We start from the raw sequence: 22113 nt of genomic DNA, 5'->3' as shown, positions 1-22113 counted from the left end.
TTTCTCTTATTATTCTTTTCTTTGTATCCTAGCTATGATTCCGCTACCTTCTATTTCAATATAAAATTCTCCATTATTTCTGTGTTTAGAAATTTATGCATTAATCAGAACAACATGCTATACTCATTTTCTCTAAATTTGTCGAATGGTGGGGAAATTCAGGCCCATCTTGTTTATGAATCTGAAATTAGAACCAAGAGTTTCCTTGAGCTTATTGCTGAACAGTTTCAGAGTTTGGTGACTGGTTCTCTTTTTTGGCCTGGCACACATCCATTCAGCATTGGTCAATATTTTCACCATTTGGATTTATATCCTTGATCAACACCTGCCTAAGAGTTTATCTCCCACCTGAGTTCTTCACCATCTAGGCTATGTGAAAAATGATAACCATAGTTTCCTGGACATATTATGCTTTCTGAAATCCATAGGATAAAAGTTACATCCTGAGCAGCAAACACAGGTGGAATTTTGGTGGTATGCCAATGCTTTTCCCCTCTAATTATTTGGTTTGGGCAGAGGACTGATATTCTTTATCATTGTTTTCATTCATAATCCATGGCTTCATGATTAATTTTTTTTTTATCATATTTAACACTATTTTATTTTGGGAGTTGTAGATGGAAATATAATGTTTGAAATTCAAATAATATTTTATTGGATTCATGGTGTTATTATAGATGAACCTGTGCCTGAAGATACTGTTGGAAAATTTGTCGAGGGTACTGTTGATGATAGAAAACAGAAACTTGTTGCTTCAAGGCGTGATATCACTTTCCTTAAGACAAGATTCGCCCCCACTAGTAGTGTGCAAAGGGGATCCGCGAATTGCCTCCAAGATACAATGAAGCCTAATAGGGAAGCCCTACTAATGTTTGATGACGCGTAGCACTAGCGGAATCAAACCCGAAATGCCCTTCCGAAATTTCAAGCCTTAGAGAAATCTCTAGATTCTGTTTCTGCAGAAAAACAGTATCTAGAACAGTAAACAAAAGAAAAAACAGTATGTAGAAATACTTGGGGATTTTTGTAGGAGTGTAGAAGAGAGTGTAAAATCAGTCAGAATTGCCAATTCGATTTCTATATTAAATGACTGAAGTTTGCACATTTTTATAGACCATCTGGTGTCTTTTCAGTGTGAAAAACACCTCTACAGGGCACCTTTCCAGAATGTTTGAAATCTGACCGTTAGATCGCACCCATTGATATTGAACGGTCCTGATCGATCCTAGATGTGACTGTTGGCTTGAGTAAAACCTCTCTCCAACCCAGTCATCGTTAGATCAACCATCTATGGTGTGGATCGCACCCCCTTGGCACATGACCGTTGGGGGAAGGGACACAACCCATTTGATCACACCCTTTGACCGTTGGAGTCATGGGCCCGTTGGGCCGACCGTTAGGCCCGAACCGAAGCCCAACCCAACTGAACCATTCGGCTTGATGGGCCTGCGAAGTGCAAAGTGCGCCTAAAAAAGCGCCAATAAAGCGCCACTATGCGCCCTATAGCCCATTGCCCACGCCGCGCGCGCGCGTGCGCGTGCACGTGTGCGTGTGCGAACGGTGCGTTGCACCGTCCCGCGGGTCCAACCATGGGTTCAACCCAATGTGCAATCAACAAGAGTTAGAAAAGGTAGTGCTTTATAAGCCCTTCTCTTTCTTTTCTCTCATCCGATGTGGAACTATCTTTTTCAACTACACTTCTACATCCTTTTGTAAAAGCAAATATTTCCAAGAAAACATTTTCTTTTTCCCAAACGCTTTTGATAAAACATTTTCCAAAACACTAAAACATGTAATATACATGATTTTGAAAATGCAAAATCACTAACAGATACTAGCATGGGTGGACGTGAATCAGCTTGCGAATGGTTATCAGTCTTCACATGGAACTTGTTCCACATCCTTTGAACCTTGTAATGTGTCCACTGCTCCCCCATCTATGCGTGATGCAAGACTGAGGAGGAGCTCAACAGGAAATCAATCCCAAGATAGCACCGAGCGAGTCGAATCAAGTGATAAAGTCCAAAATGCATCTTCAATTTTTGAACTTTATTTTTAGTTAGATTTCAAAATCTACATTTTTGAGGTCTTCTTCTTGTAAGTTAATGAGTGCATTCGAACAAAGTTTTTAGAGCATAATCTTAAGACGCTCCACTATGTTTCATTATTAATTCTCTACTTTGTTTTTTTATGTTTAATTAAACGATGTACAGATCTTATGCGAAACAATTGTGGTTTCTCACATGTTTGCTTTCAGACTTATTGCTCGGGCTAGGAAGACTATACGTGGATCAGCAGACGATATAGGATGGCTACAGCGTGCTTCAGGAATGCCACCTGTTGAGGATGGAACTAAACGATTCATGGAAGTTCCTGACAGCATTAGGTATAACTGTAAATTTCACCAATTTCGTGTGAAGTTTTATTGCCCACCTGATCTACCTAGCAGTGTCACACAATACATTCTTCTAACAAGTAATCGCCAGAAGGCTTTCTTCTTCTTCTCCCGTGAACCGAGACGAAGAGTGTTCGGACAAGATGATGATCGCCGAAACCCTAGAGACAGATATAGGTCTAGGGTTTCTTCTTCTTTAAATATCACGGACAGGATCTTCCTTGGATTTCTTTGCTTCATTATCCTCGTTGGCCTTCTCAGTCCTATTCCCACCATCTGGAATCACCTTGTATGCTCTTCTTTCTCTTTCTTTTTTCATTTTATTTCGAATTTATGTGTATGTTTTCATATTTGATTTTATTTTTCTCTTGATCTTTATGAAATTTAAAGAAAATCTATGATAAAATTGAGAAGATTTTACTAATCTTGCTTGAATTACAAAGAGAATAGAGAATGTTTATATTAGAACACTTAAGAGATAAATATAGAAAGATCATCTTCTTTTCCATTTTATTTCTCATGTATTGATTTTTGAGAATGACATAAGCACGACCATGTTTTAATATTTGCACTAACTCTACTTGTCTTCTTTTTTATTTTCTAATTGGCTTGTAAGAGCTATTTGGGAACTGTAATAATCTTTGATGGCTCTTTAAATAATAAAAGACAAGATAGCTCAATGCAATTAATAAAACATGGTTGTGCTGATATCATTTCCCTTGATTTAATTGATTATTCTCTGTTGATCTTTATGAAAATTAAACAGAATCTCATGTTATTTATATATTTTTTTTCTTTTTTGTTTTATGGGGACGTATCTTTCTTTTCTTTCATTTGCTTCTGGTTCATTTTTCTGTTTCTTTTCCTCAAATTTGCAAATTAATGTTTGTCTTGGTAAATGTCTAGATCTTATTTCTTTTTGCGATTATGTTAAAGCAATTTTGTTCTTCAGTTTCTTGGGTTCTTGAATATGCCATTTCTTGGAATGCTTTCCTTTCAGTAAGTATTTTGTTGGATCTCTATATGCAGCTGACATTGATGGCATTTTGGTGGTAAATTTCTAGATCTTAAATTTGCTCAATGGCAATTCAAAGATAGCTTTAGGATCACATTTTGCACATGGGTTTTAGATAGCTTTAGGACCACGTTTAGCACATGGGTTTCCTGTTATATAAGGCAAGACTTTGATCAGTCTGTCAGAGAGGGAGATTTGCGACATTACTAACATTGATCCTTACTTAGAAGCATGCGCCCTGTGATCTATCTCACTTTTGGTAACTATAACATTAGTAACATGGATCTTTAGTTCGAAGCATGCGCCCTGTGATCTGTCTCACTGTTGGTAACTACTAACTAGTATAGATCTCAGTTTCTTGGGATTGATATGTGTTCCTAACTATAGAATATTATGCAAGCCACATTGTCCTATGGTTGAACCTCCACATCCTTCCTATGGTTGAACCTCCACATCCTACCAAGGCTTCTAATGGAAGAGAGAGAACACATTGAAATAAACCTGTGATAGATCTAATGTGCTCATTCCCAAGTCGTATCCCCATTCCCACATCAGTGTCTGTATCCATATCCGTATTTGGGTATCATATGGTGAGGATAGTGCAGTCATAGGCAGGGGGTGATGGGAGAGCACAACTATTTCTCCCATCTTTGAGGGCAACTTTTGGAGTATGAATGGTAAAAACTACAGCAGGACACATTTTCCCCCTTGCAGCTGTGTAAAAAAAAAAACATTTTCCTCCTTGCAATGAATTATGAGGTAATAGAAATCGATCATAGTATTCTCTAATCCTAATGAAGCTCTCTCACAGTGTAGAGATGTGTTGGAGAATGGGGTGATGGATGTTGAAGTTGGCGAGAGAAAGGGTATAAATCTCTCTTTTCAGTTGCAAAGAAGGGATGGACGGAGAATAGGTCTAGGAGGGGCACCTCTTGATTGAGAGATGTAGAGAGTGGAAAGGACTCAATTTTTGGTAAAATTAAGGACATTCTTGGTTTATAGGACTTCTGAGAAGTGTATTTTTAGGGTGATATGTTCAACTTATCACATATGAGATGGGTTCCATAATGGTTAAGAGCCTTTTCTTTTGATAGGTTGTTTTACAATGTTTCTTTCAAAGCAATGTAGTCAATGCCGTCTGACTTCCTATTTTTCTTAGTTTCATCTTTATCAAGGGTTTCTTTTATTTTCTTAAAGGTGGAAGACAATTGTTGTGTTCCATCATCATAACTGATAGAGGCATGTTCAATCCTGTACATTGGAAATCCTTTTTTTTTAATAGAAAGCATTAGATTGTTTCCTTCAAAAGATTGTGTAGCATTGGTTTGATAACCAACAAACCTTATAAACTTGCTTTGGGGGAAAGGGAGGAATTTAAACCTTATAAACTTGTTTTCCTCACAAAAAAGACAAGTTGCTTCCGCCGCATTTTTATTTCACTATTTTTTTAATCTTATCACCAAGAAAAATCTTATAGCTCAAAGTCAAGCCTAATTGTGTTTTCAATTCCAATTATTTCTATAGGACTTGAATTGGGATTCCTTAACCATATAATAAACCAACTTCATAGAGAGGATGTTGCTAGGATTTTGACACTCTGTTACTTAGGTCATAAGAGGTTTCTGTTCACCCAATCTTTTGAGCCTCTCTCATCCCAAATGTCTCCTTTCCAAAAAAATGTTCACTCAATTTTCTAATCTCGAATTAGAAGTCCACCACAATTTGTCCAAAAGAAAACTTTTGGAATTCCTCTAAACTTCGAATTCTAAGCTTCCTTAGTTAATAATCAGGTCCAAAAACCCACGTAAGAAATTTAATATTCAAGATTTCAATTGTGGACATTCCTTTCTTTCTCATTGCAATTTCTATCATCCCTATAAGATATTGAAATTACCAATTTCGTAATTGATCTATTCATTTAATATTTTCCCTTTTCAAGGACAACTTATCACAATAAGTCATCAGTGAGCCCACTTGTGTCACTTCTTTCAAATGAGGTACAAAGTCTATAATAATACTTGCTTGCTTCTTATGTGAACTTCTCTCAACTTCTAGTCTATTTGTGGTTTCCAACTTTCCATGCAGTTCAAATCCCTACAGCAACTTTCCATACAACTCCAACAGCTTAAGCTTTTGTAGTAATTGGTTGTTTCACAAGGGTGATCATAGTCATCATTCAGCTGTTACCATTGCTAAAAAAATTGCCTTCCTTTTTTAACAGGGCACTTCATTTGAGGTTTGAAAAGGGAATGGTGGGTCTTTCATTGTGCGATTTTGTTGGGACGAGAGAGGAGAAAGCAATGATGGCAGCATATCGGCAACAGGAATGGCCTGACCAATACACGGTAACTCAAAATCTGTGTCTTATGGAGAACACCAAGTCAATGATAAATTTCCTTGGTCTGATATTAGCTTTGCATGCAGAATGAATCCAAAAGTGAGTCCAAAAGTGATTTTGAGGTCATGTTCGTTTTGGATTTTGAGTCCAAAAGTGATTATTGGACGCAAAATTGTGTAATTTTGAGTTCAATAATCACTTTTGGACTCAATCAGTTCTAAATATCCAAAAAGAACTGGGTCCAAGGGTTGTTTGGATTTAGGGAAAATGTTCTTGGAAAATTTGTTGATGGAAAAATGAGTTTTCAAGCATTTGGTAAGGCTACTGATATTCGCGCTACCATGTTTTGATAATGGGGCAGACTCACCTTCTCTTTGCTTTTTTAATTGGCTGTTGAGAGCTTTTATGGAATTGTATGCCTCTGACAGCTGGTTAAATAACAAAAGACAAGGTGAGTTCAATCCATTATCAAAATATGAAATTGCGAATATCAGTAGCTCAGGTAAACTCATTTTCCATAGATTTTATTTTCAAAATCAAAATCTTTCCATGTTTTTCAAGGAAAATTTATTTTCCATAATTTTCTCTTCCTTAGATCCAAACAACCCCCCAAGAGTGCGGTTCTTTTAAGCATGAGAAAGAAGTTAGTTGACCAACAACTGCAGGGCTGAGTTATTCTAGTTCTCTTTGTGATCTTAAGCTGCAGTTGATATAACCATAGTTTTAACTCCCCCGTGTCCGCGTTGACCCCCTGAGTCGACTCCCTTTTACCTTGGCCGCGTTCCGTGTTGTGCCACATCAGCATTCCTCGTTTTGCCCTACAAAGTTAATAAAAACACCTCTGACTCTCCTGAATTATGACTGCATCACCCGAGTACTCAGCTGTGTTAATTACTTAACTGCATACTCTACCATGTCGTGCCGAGTCGACTAGGATTTTCTTCGGCCATGTTCCGCACCACATCCATGTTTTAAAACACTGGGTGAAACTGAATGAATGCTTGCTTGCACATACGTCTTTCATCTCAATTTACAAATTTTAATAGATATGCTCCTTTGTACTATTCCGGCGTAACTAGACATAACTAAACTAACCTTGTACGGGTGTTGTTAATTTTCTCAGTGGCTGCTCAAACACCTCTATTTTCTTGAGATATCAGTCATGGATGTCAAAACAACAAGTTGAGAAATCAGCAATTAGACTTTAGATACTGTGAAGTCCTTGTTCAGTCGGAACAATTACTTACCCATGTCCTTAAACCCGATTTTATTTTCGCCATTCCGAAAATTTTACTAAGATCAATACCCAAATGCCTTTTTAAGCCAACCATTACAGCCATACTTGCAAATTTTGCTTTTGGATTGTTTAACCTTTATGCTGCTTGCTGCTAGCTGCTAGCTAATCTTCGTCTGCTGCCATGCCACTCTCTATCCTCTATGATATTTATGGTTTGTCTGTATAGTCTAGACAACTTTGATTCTTTTTCAATTCTGTGGTGGTGAAATTCAATTTTTTCTTGGTCAATGTGCTGTTCATAATCTGTTCATATTGGTTGAGTCTCTAGATCAATTGGTAAATACTATGTTATTCCACCCTGAGGTCGGAGGTGTGATCCCAGCTTACAAACCCAAAAAAAAATGTGTTGTTCATAATCTGTTTTTTCTTCTATTATTGGCTTTACAGGTGAACAAGAAAGAGTTGGCGAGCAAAGAGGAGCTGGACAGGCTCAATAAGCACGTAACTAGCATGGCAGCCCTCGACTTCTTGGTGTGCTTGAAATCAGACGTATTTGTGATGACCCATGGTGGTAACTTTGCGAAGCTGGTAATGGGGGCTCGTCGGTACATGGGTCACCTGCAGAAATCTATAAAGCCAGACAAGGGAGTGATGTCCAAGTCCTTTGGGGACCCCTACATGGGTTGGTCTACATTTAAGGAGGGCATCATTGTGACCCACCAGACACGCACTCGCTTGCCTATAGAAACCTTCCCTTCCTACGATATTTGGGAGAATCCTCTCACCCCATGCATGTGTAGAACTTGATGGTACTGACTATTTCTCCTCCATTTTTTTGTCATAATCAACAAATTCACTTGTAACGGGGGGGGGGGGGGGGGTGGGGGGGCATTGAAATCTCGGCTGATACCTTTGATAACTGTAAATAGTTATTAATATGATTAAAATAAAATGAATGACTTTTGTCTTCATTTATCAGGAAGGTGATTCAGCAAAAGGAGCAGGCATTGGATCTTGTAGAAAACGTATGCTCGTCTATTTTATAATAAATCATTAATTCAGAACTACTTGGCATAGGAAAGCATACAGACTCAGATAGGTTTTTCCATAAAATTTTGTTGTAGCTAGCATAGGGAAGCCTAAAGACAGATTGGTTCAGGCTTTTCCGGAAAAAATAAAAAATAAAAAAAAATCATCAAGGAGATGGCCTGTTGCATCTCACAGCAGCTCACTTTTCAGCAGATTTCGTCTTCATTTGTGATGTGGCTGCAGTGAGATGCAACAGGCCTTCTGCGATGGATGCTAGCAAATCCCTTTTTTTCAAAGATTATATATGAAGGTGGCTAGGCGTGTCAATGGAACTAGACAGTCCGATGGATATGAATGTTAATAGACATGGTTTGGGCACAGTAATTGGATCCAAATAGGGCCCATTGAATCGAAATTATTCGGATCATGACGTACTAGATCCGAATGGGGGGCACCAATATGCCAAAATACCCTTCATTTATTCATTCAATTATGTCAATTAGGAGGGGTATTTTCATAACATTTAAAAAGCCAGGTTGAGTGGCACAACATTTCATCTTAACTCTTTTTGGTTTCAAGTATGATTGTGCTCTCTATATGTATAGTAGTTTTCCTCAACTCCCCCAATCGCAAGCACTAACTAGATATACAACATAAGTAGGGCCTAGGGCAATCCAAATAGACCTTCCGAGTACGGGGTATTTTGGTAATTTTTGATGACAGAGGAGAGAAGCCTTCGGACCGATGTACTCCCTCCCCCCCCCTAAATACAGGCTTTAGAAATCCCACGACGGGAGAATGAATTCTAAAACCTAAATTTCTTACTTAAAATTCAGGCTAGTGGCCTATAAAATCTAAGATTTTAACTATTCCAACACTACTTTCAAGCTAAAACCCGGATTTCACAATCTTGGATCATAAATTCCACATATCCAGATGGCCCCCCAAGTCAGTTTGGTAGTTGTCGAGCTAATTCCAATCACTAAGGGGCCGTTTGGATATGCATATTTTAGAATCCAGGATGTTTTTTCAAAATTGTAGCTGAGAGACGAGAGAAGAAGCGGACTAGCCATTGTTTTTTGATTTCTCGCCCTTCTTTCCGTCAGCAAGAAAGTAGCAGATCATCCCATGTTTCTAGGTTTTAGAAATGCATCCTGAGAAAGTAGCATATCATCCCATGTTTCTAGGTTTTAGAAATCCCAAGGATGACGGAGAGATTTCTAAAACCTGGTTTTGTTACTTAAAATCCAAGAAACACTGTCCGGACAGTAGACAGCAGCTTGATCATGAACCCTCTTTTACACCGTTTTCAAACTAAAACCTGGATTCTAAAATCTGCATATCCAACCAGCCCCTATGCTTCCTGAATGAAACATTAAGAAGTCAATTTGGTGTAAAATCTTAAATTTGATTGGTGATTGGAAGTACAAATACAAATACGACGACCAAAGCTAATTCTAGGCCTATTCTTATCCGCAGTTTCACCATTAACATCTGCTTTTCCATATGGTGGCGTCTTCCATGCTCTGAGCGTCAATAATATGACACTAACAAATACCGAAAAGAAAGATTTGTAAATTCGTCAAAATATTTTAACTATTTCTTAACTTTTAGTTATTTACATAATAGTACGATTATAACAAGTCATATATTTAAAATATTAATCAGTAAATAATTTAATTTATTTTTATATAAAAAAATTAATTAGTATAATAGAACTAAGGAAGAACTAATTGATTTGTCGTAGTTGAAAATTTGAGGTAGTAGTATTAAGAAAAAAAATAGAAAAAAGAAATCAAACTTGCTATAATTGTAAAATTATGGTAGCACAGGTGGGGCTCTCATAATTAATGCTCCATAAATTTATATATACCATATTGTTAAACCAGGAACCGACATTGTTCTTATGTTGGTGGTGATTTATAATCTCTTATTTCTAATACTTAATAAAAAAAGGGCAGTGATAAATCGACTCCCCCAATGGATAAATCGACTCCCCCATGTGTCTATCTCTCTCCTCTTTCTCTCTCTAACCTAGAGGAGAGAGAAAGACACATGGGGAGTCGATTTAGCAATTTGAGGAGTCGATTTATCACTCCCCTAAAGAAAAATAAGAACATTTAAGTGATATAAGATATAGGAGAATACCTTCCTAGAAAATGTTGTTGAGGGCGAAGGAAGAGACAAGGCCGGTGAAAGGGCATTAATAGTACACTCGTCTCCCTTTTAAGTGTAAGAGCATCGACAACCACCAATCCTCTCTTTTTGAAATGACTAGTGTAAGCCTCATCTCTCTCTCTCTCTCCCCGGACACTCTCTATCAGTATTAAATGTTAAAAACAAAATAAATGTAAAGTGTGGTGAATCCGGTGATAATGGACATGGTGAAACTTTGAGAAAATACATAATTTTGTGTAATACTTTATAGGTTTTAATACTGGGGACTGATAAATCGACTCCGCATGTGTCTTTCTCTCTCCACTTTCTCTCTCTAACCCAGAGGAGAGAGAAAGAGACATGGGGAGTCGATTTATCACTGCCCTTAATATTTTATATAAAAAATAAGCCACCGAAAATATTAATTATAAGAGCCCTGACTGTAGTACTAAAAAAATAGATAATAGAAATGTAGAAGTGTCACTTTGAACTACTGAAATCTGACACATGTCTTACACGTTACTTCGCCTATTAAGGAAAAAAAAACAAAAAACAGATTAAAGAGAACTAGAAGGGTCCCTTGATCAATTGAAATCCGACACGTGTGACGGGGTAGTTCGCCCATTCAGAAGAATACATGTAACATGAGTCAAAAGACTCAAAACAATTGACATGGAAAAAATTGCAATTTTACACCGTATCAAGGTAGCAGCAATAAATTAAGTGGCGTTTTCCGGTAACCAAGATCTTTCTCGCCACTTGTTCAAGTGCAAAACCAAAATGGAGGAGAAGAAAATAATAAAACTGTAAGCATTATTCTATTTTGGTGTCAAAAAACCAATGAATCCTCACCAATAATAGCTTCACCATCTTTCCCTGGACTTAGGCCTGCAAAATCAACAAAATCACAAGGATTTCAGGACAATTTTCAGGTTAATGTAAACAAACTCAAAAAAAAAAAAAAAAAAAAAAAAATGTAAGAAATCAACACATGTTCCAATTTCCCCATTTTGTGAAGGCAAACAAACTGACCCAGACCCATGATTACAGTATACAGTCCCATATACACAGCCCTCAACTCTGTATAATGCACAAGAACACAAGAATACTAATGGCTTCCAGTAGGAAAATGATACCTGCATTCCCTTGTTTTAATAATGAGAGCTCACTTTTACTCCTCTAGTTAGCTGTTAAAGGCTGTTAGAATTCCCAAAAATAAAACTGTCAACAACCAATCAAAAGTGTTTGATAAAGTGGGGAGTGATATCAAGGAAAACAAGGGAGTGCAGATATCATTTCCATTCCAACATCAATCTTAATACATCCACCACATGCATCCATAACTGATCTCTCTCTGCCCTCTCTAGTTCTATACTTTGTTAAGATGGGTATGTTTTCTACTTGAGAAACATAGAAGTTGTTCTAAGAAAGGCATAAGTAATAGCACACACCTGTCTAGGTCCCTGTTGCCGAAAAATCCTCTTTCCCTTCCACCTTGAAAAACTCCTTTGTCCTCTCCAGATCTGGTCCAAACATCTCCTGCTCCATGGGATCGTGGCCTATCCATGAACTCCATCCTTCTAGACTCCTCTGACAACCCGGACTGAGAGGGCGGCCTCTCAAGAAGGCCCACAACTCTACGTGCCCCAGAACTGGGACTACCAATGGCTCGCTGGCCAAACCGAATTTTGTCATCCAACTCGCGTACCAGCAGCTCTAGGTCCCTTTCTTTGTGAAGTATTTGCTCACGTAAACTAAGGTTCTCTCCAGAAGGTCCTGTTGTAGATTCCTCATTCACGTTCACCTCGGCTTCATTCATGAATTCCTTCTTTAGAAGTTCTATCTCTTCTTTTAGCGTCTTTTCCTCCTCTGTCTCAGGTCTGAAGAATTCGAGATCCAGAAAGAAAGTCCATAATTCAGACTAATGACAAAACAACTTCCACCAAAAATATGTGTATATGATTTGCAGGCTTGTAAATAAATAACACACTATTCCAAGTCAGTCATCCGAAAAAGAAACGCAAATAATAGGCAAGAAAATATACCATATCCAGGATGTGATAAGTTCTTTTTATTAGTAAGCTTCGATAACTTGTTTTATGCTAAACATGATTTTTTCGTAACAGATATACATGGAGTAACAATCGTTTAACAATTCATGTAAAACCAGTGTCACATATATTACGTGCACAGAGACATATCTGTAGTTCATGTAAAGCCCTTGAGATTACAAAGACCTCGATACAAATTCACTGAACCCTTCCAAGATAAATCTTGTAAAATTATATGAGGGCTGCTAGATCCAATTTCTTCCAATCACAATCCTAACTTTTCGCCTTGTATATGTGGCATGCAAAGGATAAAATTTTAAGATAAAACTTTAAAAAATGGTAGATTAAGTACAAATATACAGTTAGAAACCATCACATAAGCAAGACATTCATCAATAATTATTTAATAACATCAAGCACCTAGTGATATCTGTTGTAGCGGATATCTGATAATTTGGTACCTATCACATTTCACATATAATTCACATAAATATTTATGCATAATACATACATCATATTTTACATGCAATTTATATAAATATAATTATGTAAAGCATAGAGTATGCCACTAATGCACTTACGATATTGGTTTCGATATGCATTTAGGTTTTGGTATCGTTTCGGTGGGGATGGAAACAGAAACATTTCAGTCATTTCATGTCTGTTTTGGTGAAAATTCAAAACATGCCTGGAAACAGATACGGCTACCCGATGGAGCAAGGATAGGGTAAATGGACGGCACTGATCAAATATGCTTTTGTCGGATACGGATCCTTAAAATCTAGAATAAGGGATATGTTTCTGTTTCTAATACTAGATTAACAGAAACTGTCACTGATCTGATTTTCATAGCCTAATACATTAAAAAATAGCAAAAAATGATGAACTAACAAAAACCAAAAAAACAAATAAATCTAATCAGGCAGGAGTAATAGTGCTATAACAATCTATAACCTTTTTTTAATAGCAACAATCTATAACCTAAATAAAAGGAAGGAAAAAAAATCAATATGTAATTCGCATTACAAGGTTTTACGTAGTCTTTATAAATATAATGGCCTCTAATTTAACTACAATTGAGGTTGTAGCATAGTTTAAATTTTCAAAAACCAGCACAAAACAAACGAAAAGTTTCTGTTTCCAGCCTTCCTGAAACATATATCGAAACCAAAAAAAAAAAAACGTGTATTACTAGTATATTATATCAGTATGTATTACATAATTATATTTATAACAATTGCATATGGTCTTGGTTTCACTACGTGTATCCAATAAACTAGTATTACAGTTAAGGAGTATCCAACGCCTCATCATATACTCTGATGCTCAAGGTTTAATGGATCTGAGAATCATAGACTAAGACACCTAATCCATGTTTTTTTTTTGGGAAATAGCCATCTTGAAACTGTAAAATTATCTGCACATAGGCGTCACAGACTTAGCTCATCTTTGTAAGGCTATAAGAGGATATATCCTTACTAGTAAACTAAGGTCATCTTAAACATCACTTCATCCCATTCACTTATACCATTTCGTAGATACGCACATTTCAAGTCTCAAAGCACCATTTTTTTATTATCTTCCTCATTGTCTACTCATCACAACATTACTTCTATAAAAACAATCTCAGGCCTTTGCTCCTCCAACAAGTTCTAAGTGTAGGTGTACCACTTACGAGAAAGAACCCAAAGCCCAAGCCCAAGTTAGTCAAGTGGCAAGTAGTTAACCAAACCAGTTCGGAGGTCTTCGTCAGCATGTTACAAGGCTCTGGTCTTCCGCGGGTCACCATTACTTGACTTAGAAAGGTGAAAATCTGGGCAAGGGAAAGTGAGATCCTTCTGAATCAACGTTACGTCTAGGCGCATTTCTCCTCTATGAATAGAGGATATAGCCAATTACTTAGTTTTTTGTTTTAATGGTAGAAGATATCATTAAAAGGCAAAGGGAAGACTGAGGTAGTCAACCCAAAACAACAAGGAGTTTTGGGTTGCCTTATTAGAGGATCTTCTAACATGAATGAAAACGATTGACGATCCTTCCACTATATCTTGGATTTCATCAAACTAGGGTGCAAATCTCCGAGGAGGGACAACGGAAATTTTAAGCCATCGGATAACATTGAGGGAGTAACCCTCCACAAAACCCTATCCAATAAATCCAAGTTCAAATTTTTGATGCCATGATAAACCGCCCTTGCCTCCGCCTCGCTTACGTCTGCAATCCCCACAAGCCCTGAAAAGGCCGAAATGACTTCACCCCTACACTCTCTAAGAATCCCACTGTTAACTTACCAACTTCTCCAAAAGCTTAGGATGTTGGAGAAGTTGATTGCCTAAACTTGATTCAACAAAATTACTTAGTTATGGTGTTCATTCCACTTACTTAGTTATCAATTCCATTATGGTGTTTGTTCCGTTTCTCTCCTAGATTGGAATGTTTCGGTGTTCCGGTCATTCTGGAAAAATGCTACGACATGTGGATTTTTTTTTTTTTGCAGTAATAAATGAAATTAAGGGATTATGATGTGTTTTAACCCTCCCAAGAGGCTAATCTCTTTTGTTTGGGCCGGTAGCTAAAAGAAAGTCCTCGCTTTCTCTTGAACAAGGGAAGGGCAACATAGCATTAGCTTCAATTGAACAAGCTCCACCTTGAAGCTGATCATCCAAAAAGACCGGCTAAGCATCATTGGCTTGGTCAGCCTTTACCTGACCAACTACCTAATACTACGCAGGCTCATCAAACAACGCTTTTTAGCTTTCTTCAGGATTTGGCCCTAGACTGCGAAAGAGACTGCACTTCTGGGTTGAGGGAGGTAAGTAAATCAACCCCCCACAGGCTAGAACCAGGGATTTTCCACTCAATGAAAGCCACAAGTGAAACAAAAAGTCTCCAGAAAAAAGCAGAGGATGAACCAAGAAGGAGAAAAGACTCCATTCATTTGGAAGTTTAAAAAGACATCATTGCCCATCAAATGGCTAGAAAACAATCACACACAAGATGTGTTTTAACCCTCCCATTCTTCTAGTTTTGTACCCTTTTTGTACAAAAATTAAATGTTCTGAGAATTCTGACCCCAGATACTAATAATGTATTAATGCAGCACCATCAAACCAGTTTAACTTTAGAAGCACCCTAAAAAACTTCAAGATTAATCCAGTTAATCATTTTACTAATCAAATCAGATCTACCTTTAAAAATCCACTCAGTTCTATCCTTCCACATGATCCAAGAAGAGATAAAAAATTTCCATAAACATTCAACTCTCTTATTGGCCATCAATTTACACCGCTAAGCCCAAAGATAGCTGACTCACAAATGGACAATCAAATCAAGGCATTGAACAAACCAAAAAAGTAACTCTTGATCTGTTGGGTTCTAGGGCATTGAATAAACATATGTGTGAGGAATTCCATTGGGAAGCCACAATACACGCAGTTGCAGGTCTCACATATATACATGTTGACTAACGGTCTCGGTAAGGCTTTTACACAAATAACACACCATAAAGAGGTTGGGGTTTTGGTAGAAGCAAAGGGATTCCCCATATTGGGAAAATCAGACCAGGAGGGGGAGCATTGGTAAGCGAATAATATGACTTACAGAGAATACGACTTATGCTCTGAGATCCAGAGCAGCCCATCAATATGATCAACAAGATAGACATAGTGGTCACAAACATATGTAGAACAATACAAGAACTCGTTGGATTTTCTAAGTGAAAGTGTAAAACTCCCTTCCCGCAGCAGTGGAGTCATATCTCTCCAAGGGCCCTCACGCTCACCATCAAGAGATAGTCAGAACTCGAAGCCCTAGGGTTGACGGCAGGATCAAAGACGTTAGGGAAGGCTGTGACCATGGTTTTAAATTTCGGCTGAAATCCGAAATATCGGATTTCGGTGGGGACCGAAACCGAAATTTGGCTAAATTTTGGATTTCGCCCTTTACCAAATTTCAGTCCGAAATCCCGAAATTTCGATTTAATGTCATTTTATTTTTAAAAAAAATTTGTTACAAAATTTCGGAAATTCGGTCTGAAATACCAAATTTCGGATTTCGGTGGGGTCCGAAAGTGGTACCGAAACTGAATTTAAAACCTTGGCTGTGACATAGTTTCTCCGCATCAATTATACAACCAAAAGAAAGTATTGGCACCACTGCCAACCCAAAAGGATATGTAAGAGGAGAAAGTTCGAAACTCCAGCTACCAAGTCTTCTACATGGGAGACCAATCAGCCATCTGCTCACCAAGCCAAAGGTTTCTTTCTTTTTCTTTTTTTTTTTGGAACCAAACCAAGCCAAAGGCGTTGCATATATGATCAATTGTATGTCTTCACGTGCTTGTTGCTTTTCTTATATTTTCTTTCAAAAGTGATTTGGATGTCTTCACATGTTCTTGATGGGAAATGTCATCTTCCAATTCTCAATCCCAACAAGTCTTTATTATATATTTATAACAGAAGTGTTGTGCCAAACAGAAGTGTTGTGCATTAGTTTGGTTTGTGTACAAGGAGAATGATGGATAAACATGGTGGGTAGTCAATAAAATGCATTTTTGGGGTATCCAAATTATCATAAAGGCAATCAGTGTTACTGTCCAAAAAAGGGAAACTGTGTCTCAATGGACGTAATATTTCATGAGCATGTTGCTTTCTTCTCTCTTCTTGAAATACTTTTCTGTAGGACAACAAATATGACAGTCCCTCATATCATGATTCACGACTCACTATTCTTCCACTCAGCAAATTTCGAAATTGGCCATTCAGATAGTCCGGAGCAACCCCTAATATGAATTAGGATGTGCAACTCCTAATCCCATCATGAATTTGAGCCAATCACTTCCTCGAGCCTATGGATAAAAAAGAAAACAAAGTCGCAAGCTCAGGACTCCAGAGCAATACCTTCTATGGATATCATATAAAGTGTCCGAAGCAGCTATCCACCTTCTTTATTACATATTCTCTTTTACCTTGTCTAGGATGGTCTCCTACTCAGAAGGGCAAGTATGAAGATAGTAGTAAGAACTAGTAATTTTGGGTTTGGGTGTCAAGAATCCAGGCAAACTAGGTATAGCCACATTGTGATGGCTAAGAACAACTTTCATAATTAAGCGAATAAGCGGCATTACCCCATTTGATTGCAAATCCAAAGTCTATACAACTTCAGTTGAAATTTTTTGGAACAAAAAAATGCAGTAAGGATTGAAAACCAATTCAGACATCAAACTAACTAAAAGAGAAGGTGCATTACCCCATTTGATTGCAAATGCAAAGCCTATAGAACTTCAGTTGAAATTTTTTGGAACAAAAAAATGCAGTAAGGACAGTATAGTTGAAACCCAATTCAGACATCAAACTAACTAAAAGAGAAGGTAATCTGAACTCTGAACCCACATTGTGATGGTTAAGCATAGCTTTCCTAGTGAAGCAAATAAGCAGCATTACCCCATTTGATTGCAGATCCAAAGCCTATGCAACTTTAGTAAAAAAAAATTGGAATAGAAATGCAATAAGGAAAGTATAATTGAAACCCAATTCAGACATCAAATCAAACTAAATAAAAGGTAATCTCAACCTGTCAACGCTGCGATGCTCCAACTCCAAATCGATCTTCCGCCAATCCTTTCCCTGCTCTTGCAGCAAAACTTCCCTAGGCTTCGCATCCCCAAACGGATTCAATTTCGGCTGTGGTTTTGCCACCCCATCCATTACCAGAGGGCTCTCAGGCCGGCTCGACTGTGCACTCGAAGGAATACTAGGCTGTGTGCTCATTGGCCTACTTGTCTTCCTAATATCAATCTCTGAATCCAATTTCCTCCAATCCAATCCCTTCTCTGCCAAAACATCCTCCCTAGGGCGAGCCACGCCAAACGGGCTCGGCCTAGTCCTCGCAACCTCATTCAAAATGCCATCACTCCGTGGCGGATCCAAAACAATCCGTGGCCTCCCGTGATTGGAATCTGGAGCTGAATCCCTAAACCCAGATCCAAATCCGGTAGATCTCGCTGGAATAGGCTTCTTTCCGGCAACCCAATTATCCGCCACATCAGCCCTAGAATTGCTTCCAATACCACCCCCAAGAGAAGCATACCGATTAGAATGCAGAGAAGGACCAGGAACAGGAACAGATTTCTTATCGGACGCCCAATTATCCGCCACGTCAGCCCTAGAATTGATCCCAGTACCACCACCAAGAGAACTATACCGATCATGCCGAGTAAAATCCACAACAGGAACAGATTTCTTAACTGATGCCCAATTATCTGCCACGTCAGCCCTAGAAGGCTGATCAAATTCAGAAACCCTAGGCGGGCGTTCCTCATCAAAACCCCCATACCCTCTCCGACCACTGTCATCGGACCTCATGGGGCCGGGCCGGCCATAAGAACGGAACCCGCCACCAAGACGGGTTCCAGACTCGATCTCGTCAGGGGATCGTTCTTTGGGTCCGGTGGGCAATCGGAGCATCTCGTTGGGCGTCAAACCCTTAGATTCGGAGGAAAAATCGCGCCTTGAGCCACCACCGGGGCCCACGTAAAATCCGGTAGTGAGTTCGGAGAGGGTCACGGCTTTTTTCTTCTTTGGCTTTGTTGTGGCAGCTTCTTTGAGGCTTGGAAAGCTCTGAGACTCGCCGCCGGTGAGCTGAGATGCGGCGGCGGCGGCTAATTGGTGTTCTCGCTCTTCGGCTTCGGCTCGTTCGGCGTCGGCTGCCCATGCTCCGACTCCCCAGGTTTTCGACATTTTCTCTGCTCGAAGATGGAAATGTGAGAGAGAGAAAGAGAGAGCTAGGGCTCCTTATGGGAGCCGGAGCTCCAAAACCATACGCTGTAAAGAGGATTTTTGATGCAGCTGTGCTGTGGCTCTGAGAGAGAGATGCTTAGTGGAAATGGAGATGGAGACTCAGTATGATGTGTAGCTGTATTAACCCGTATTTTTCAAAACTTGCGGTACGACCCGCTTCCTTCCAGTTTCTGAGGGTTAATATAATATCACCCTCTTGAAATGATTTTTGAGGCACAACCGCACAACTAGGTCTGCACAATATAATGTCACGGTTAAGACTTTTACCGAACGACTCCGGTTGGTGGTTTTAATCCGAAAATGAATCCAACTGAATCAATGGGAAACTGTAGACACCCCAATTTGGCCAACCCTGTAAATGCGCACTTTTGGCTGCCACCTCTTAACTCAAAATTGCACCTCGCATTTTTGCTATTTTTGGTAGTCTAGGGGTAATTTTGTCATTGTAGTCACCCTAAGGATATCAACCTCAGATATAAATGCAACATAAAAGCCTCATTTGAACCAAAAACCGGATAAACCGAACCAAATTGAACTAGTCAAAATCGGTTCGTTTTGGTTCAGTTACACTCCACATCAGTTCGGCTAAAAAAACCTCTCTAAACCGAACCGGACCGGACCCTAGGCACAGCCTTTTATCGTTGTGGCCCAATAAATGGACGTTTGGACCATCCTATGGAGTGGACCCTACTGTATTTTTTTAAAAATACTGATTTATACGGCCACATATCGTATAAAATATTGAGGAAATGGAGTTTTATATGGGGTGGTGATAAATTCATCCTCTTTCTGGGATGAGTTCACCATGTATTTTTCAAATTGGACTGTACAGTCCACACCATAGGATGATCCAAACGAACGATTTAATGGGCCACAATGTAAATAGGTTGTGCTCTAAAATTCATTTCTATAGGGTTATTCCAACCGTCTGATCTATAGAAGTTTCCATAATGTGAGTCACTCTTTTGTTCAGAGGGTTAGAATCATCTTATGAAAATGATTTTTGGGGCAGAACATATTTACGTTGTGACCCATCAAATGAGCGGTTAGGATCATCCTATGGTTTGAAAAATACGGGATGAATTCATCCTAGAATGGGGCGAATTTATCACTGCCGCTTATATGGTATAAGGTAGAGGTACCACCCTTGATATTTGATCCAACAGCAAATCAATTTTTGAGAAGCTGCTGCTGGATCAGATATCAAGGGTGTTACCTCCACCGTACGAAGGCCTTCTTGTTGGAACTCGTAAGGCCTTACACTATATAATTTCTCGATGAAATGATATCTACACCCGTTTCTAAAAACACAACTTTCAATTCGCGTCAGAGTTCGAGATAGGATTTCGGGAACTGTGACAACCTGAGAACCTGAACCGTCCATTTTACAAACGTTGCTGAAGATATCTATGGTCCAAAATTCATACTAGACTTCTAATAGTTTATGTTCCTCATCGTTGATTGTGAAACGTTTCATTGACGTATCCGTACCTGACCACAAGAAAGTTGATATTAATGGATGCCAGAGTTGATTTTTTGAGTATATGCCTTAAATAAAGTGAATAGTGTCATTATCAAAACAAGGGGCATGGATTCTTTTCTCTTTTGGTAACTCATTGACAAACTTTGCTTTGTAACCTCGTCTCATGGTCTCAACTATCCATAAGATCTTATAGGAAATCTTTCTCTATCTCATGATCTTAACCGTCCACTAGGTGGACTCTCTGTAATAGGTACCTTTTACTAGTGTGTTCTTATTAACCCATACAATTCAACGGTCAACAACGGATGGTGGACATTGTTAGTGATGGAGCCCACCAAATGAAGAGTGGAACTGTGGAAAGAGTGATGCAATGGGTCCCACTTTGTAGTATGTTTGGCTAAATTTAGTGCTCTCTCATGCAATTCAACTAGCTATAATTGTGAATGAAAAGGCAGGTAGCCCTTGGAATCTATGAGGAAAAGGGATGGACCCCACTAAAGGCTATGTGAGCTTAAAATCTACAAGGTGGATGGCCTACTTTCAATTTGGGGAGGTTAAGGCAATGGGGGTGTCATTGCTTCAATCTGGAACAGGGGGAAGAAATGCATCAATACTGTATCAATTTGGTATTACACATCCAATGCAGGATTGCACCAAACATAAGAATTTAAAACTCTAAAAAATTGATGGATGGGAACCAAATCGAAGGAAAAGAAAATCTGGAAAATAAAAAGCCATAAAAAGATTTAGAAGAATATAATTTGGGAAATGATTTTAGGGCTCCAATGTTTTGATAAACATGCGCTCCCATGTTTGCCGTGTAGTATTTAAAAGGCTGTCAGAGGAATATTACGGTTCTCAAAAAGCCCTTTAAACACTACACGACAAACATGAGAGCGCATGTTTATCAAAACATTGGAGCGCTGAAATCATTCCCCTATAATTTTCCATAACAGGTCCCTCATCAAGTCCCAATTTACATGCCTCTTATTACTGTCCACAACTGGTACTCCCTCCCTCCCCTCTTATTGCTCCACGACTGGTATACTATCTTATTACTCTGCAACTGGTGCTCTCTCTCTCTCTCTCTCTCTCTCTCAACATTAACACTTGGCCGAATCAGTTTAGAGCTTCACTGTACTTCTAAAACAACAGTTGCACGGATGTGTGGACACCCTCCAATCTATAGACCAACGACACTATATATAAACCTCTAAGATACCTCTACAGATCAGAGAGATAAATCATCCTATGGAGATGATTTTTGGGAAAGACTTCCTTACATTGGGTCCAACAAGATCTTAACCGTCCACTAGGTGGACTTTTTTAATACGTAACTTTACTTGTGTGCTCTTATTAAACCATACAATTCAATGGTCAACGATGGATGGTGGGCATTGTTAGTGATCTGATGGAGCCCACCACATGAAGAGTGGAAAGAGAGATGATCTCTTTCTTCCCCAAACCTCCAAAGCCACTTACCAAGAAGAGCCGTGTTGACCATTCTCAAATTTCTTATGCCAAGACCACCCGCTTTAAGAGGTCTGGAAACATCTGAAAATTACCCTGTTACTTAAACTTCTAGTCACGATCGGATGTCTTTCAACAAAC

The 22113-nt window shown here is 38.7% G+C and overlaps 2 protein-coding genes across 2 annotated transcripts; one reads left to right on the top strand and one right to left on the bottom strand.

Moving 5' to 3' along the window:
- The first annotated feature begins 2503 nt into the window (after window positions 1-2503).
- LOC143893053 (protein PECTIC ARABINOGALACTAN SYNTHESIS-RELATED-like) lies at window positions 2504-7846 on the top strand. Its single transcript, XM_077398006.1, has 3 exons — window positions 2504-2684; window positions 5632-5755; window positions 7433-7846. The coding sequence occupies exons 2-3, from the start codon at window positions 5660-5662 to the stop codon at window positions 7790-7792; spliced, it is 456 nt and encodes a 151-aa protein (XP_077254121.1). The 5' UTR covers window positions 2504-2684; window positions 5632-5659; the 3' UTR covers window positions 7793-7846.
- A 2882-nt stretch (window positions 7847-10728) lies between these two features.
- Window positions 10729-19247, bottom strand: LOC143847231 (eukaryotic translation initiation factor 4B2-like). Its single transcript, XM_077355985.1, has 3 exons — window positions 17794-19247; window positions 11623-12051; window positions 10729-11059 (listed from the first exon to the last, which is right to left on the bottom strand). Exons 1-3 carry the CDS (start codon window positions 18957-18959, stop codon window positions 11035-11037), a joined length of 1620 nt encoding a protein of 539 aa, XP_077212100.1. The 5' UTR covers window positions 18960-19247; the 3' UTR covers window positions 10729-11034.
- Between the last annotated feature and the right edge of the window lie 2866 nt (window positions 19248-22113).

This window comes from Tasmannia lanceolata, unplaced genomic scaffold (genome assembly GCF_043159265.1).
Source record: "Tasmannia lanceolata isolate RefF3 unplaced genomic scaffold, GAP_Taslan_0.1 ptg000015l, whole genome shotgun sequence".
Taxonomy (NCBI): Eukaryota; Viridiplantae; Streptophyta; class Magnoliopsida; order Canellales; family Winteraceae; genus Tasmannia; species Tasmannia lanceolata.
The sequence above is the reverse complement of the archived record's forward strand: the minus strand, read 5'-3'. Positions and strand labels throughout refer to the sequence as shown.

Excerpts from the sequence above, each read along its gene's own strand:
- LOC143893053 (XM_077398006.1), top strand. The coding sequence starts at position 5,660 with ATGGTGGGTCTTTCATTGTGCGATTTTGTTGGGACGAGAGAGGAGAAA. Across the intron at positions 5,756-7,432 it reads AATGGCCTGACCAATACACG|GTGAACAAGAAAGAGTTGGC; the intron begins GTAACTCAAAAT and ends TTGGCTTTACAG.
- LOC143847231 (XM_077355985.1), bottom strand. The coding sequence starts at position 18,959 with ATGTCGAAAACCTGGGGAGTCGGAGCATGGGCAGCCGACGCCGAACGA. Across the intron at positions 12,052-17,793 it reads GAGCATCGCAGCGTTGACAG|ACCTGAGACAGAGGAGGAAA; the intron begins GTTGAGATTACC and ends CGAATTCTTCAG. Across the intron at positions 11,060-11,622 it reads GGCAACAGGGACCTAGACAG|GCCTAAGTCCAGGGAAAGAT; the intron begins GTGTGTGCTATT and ends TTGATTTTGCAG.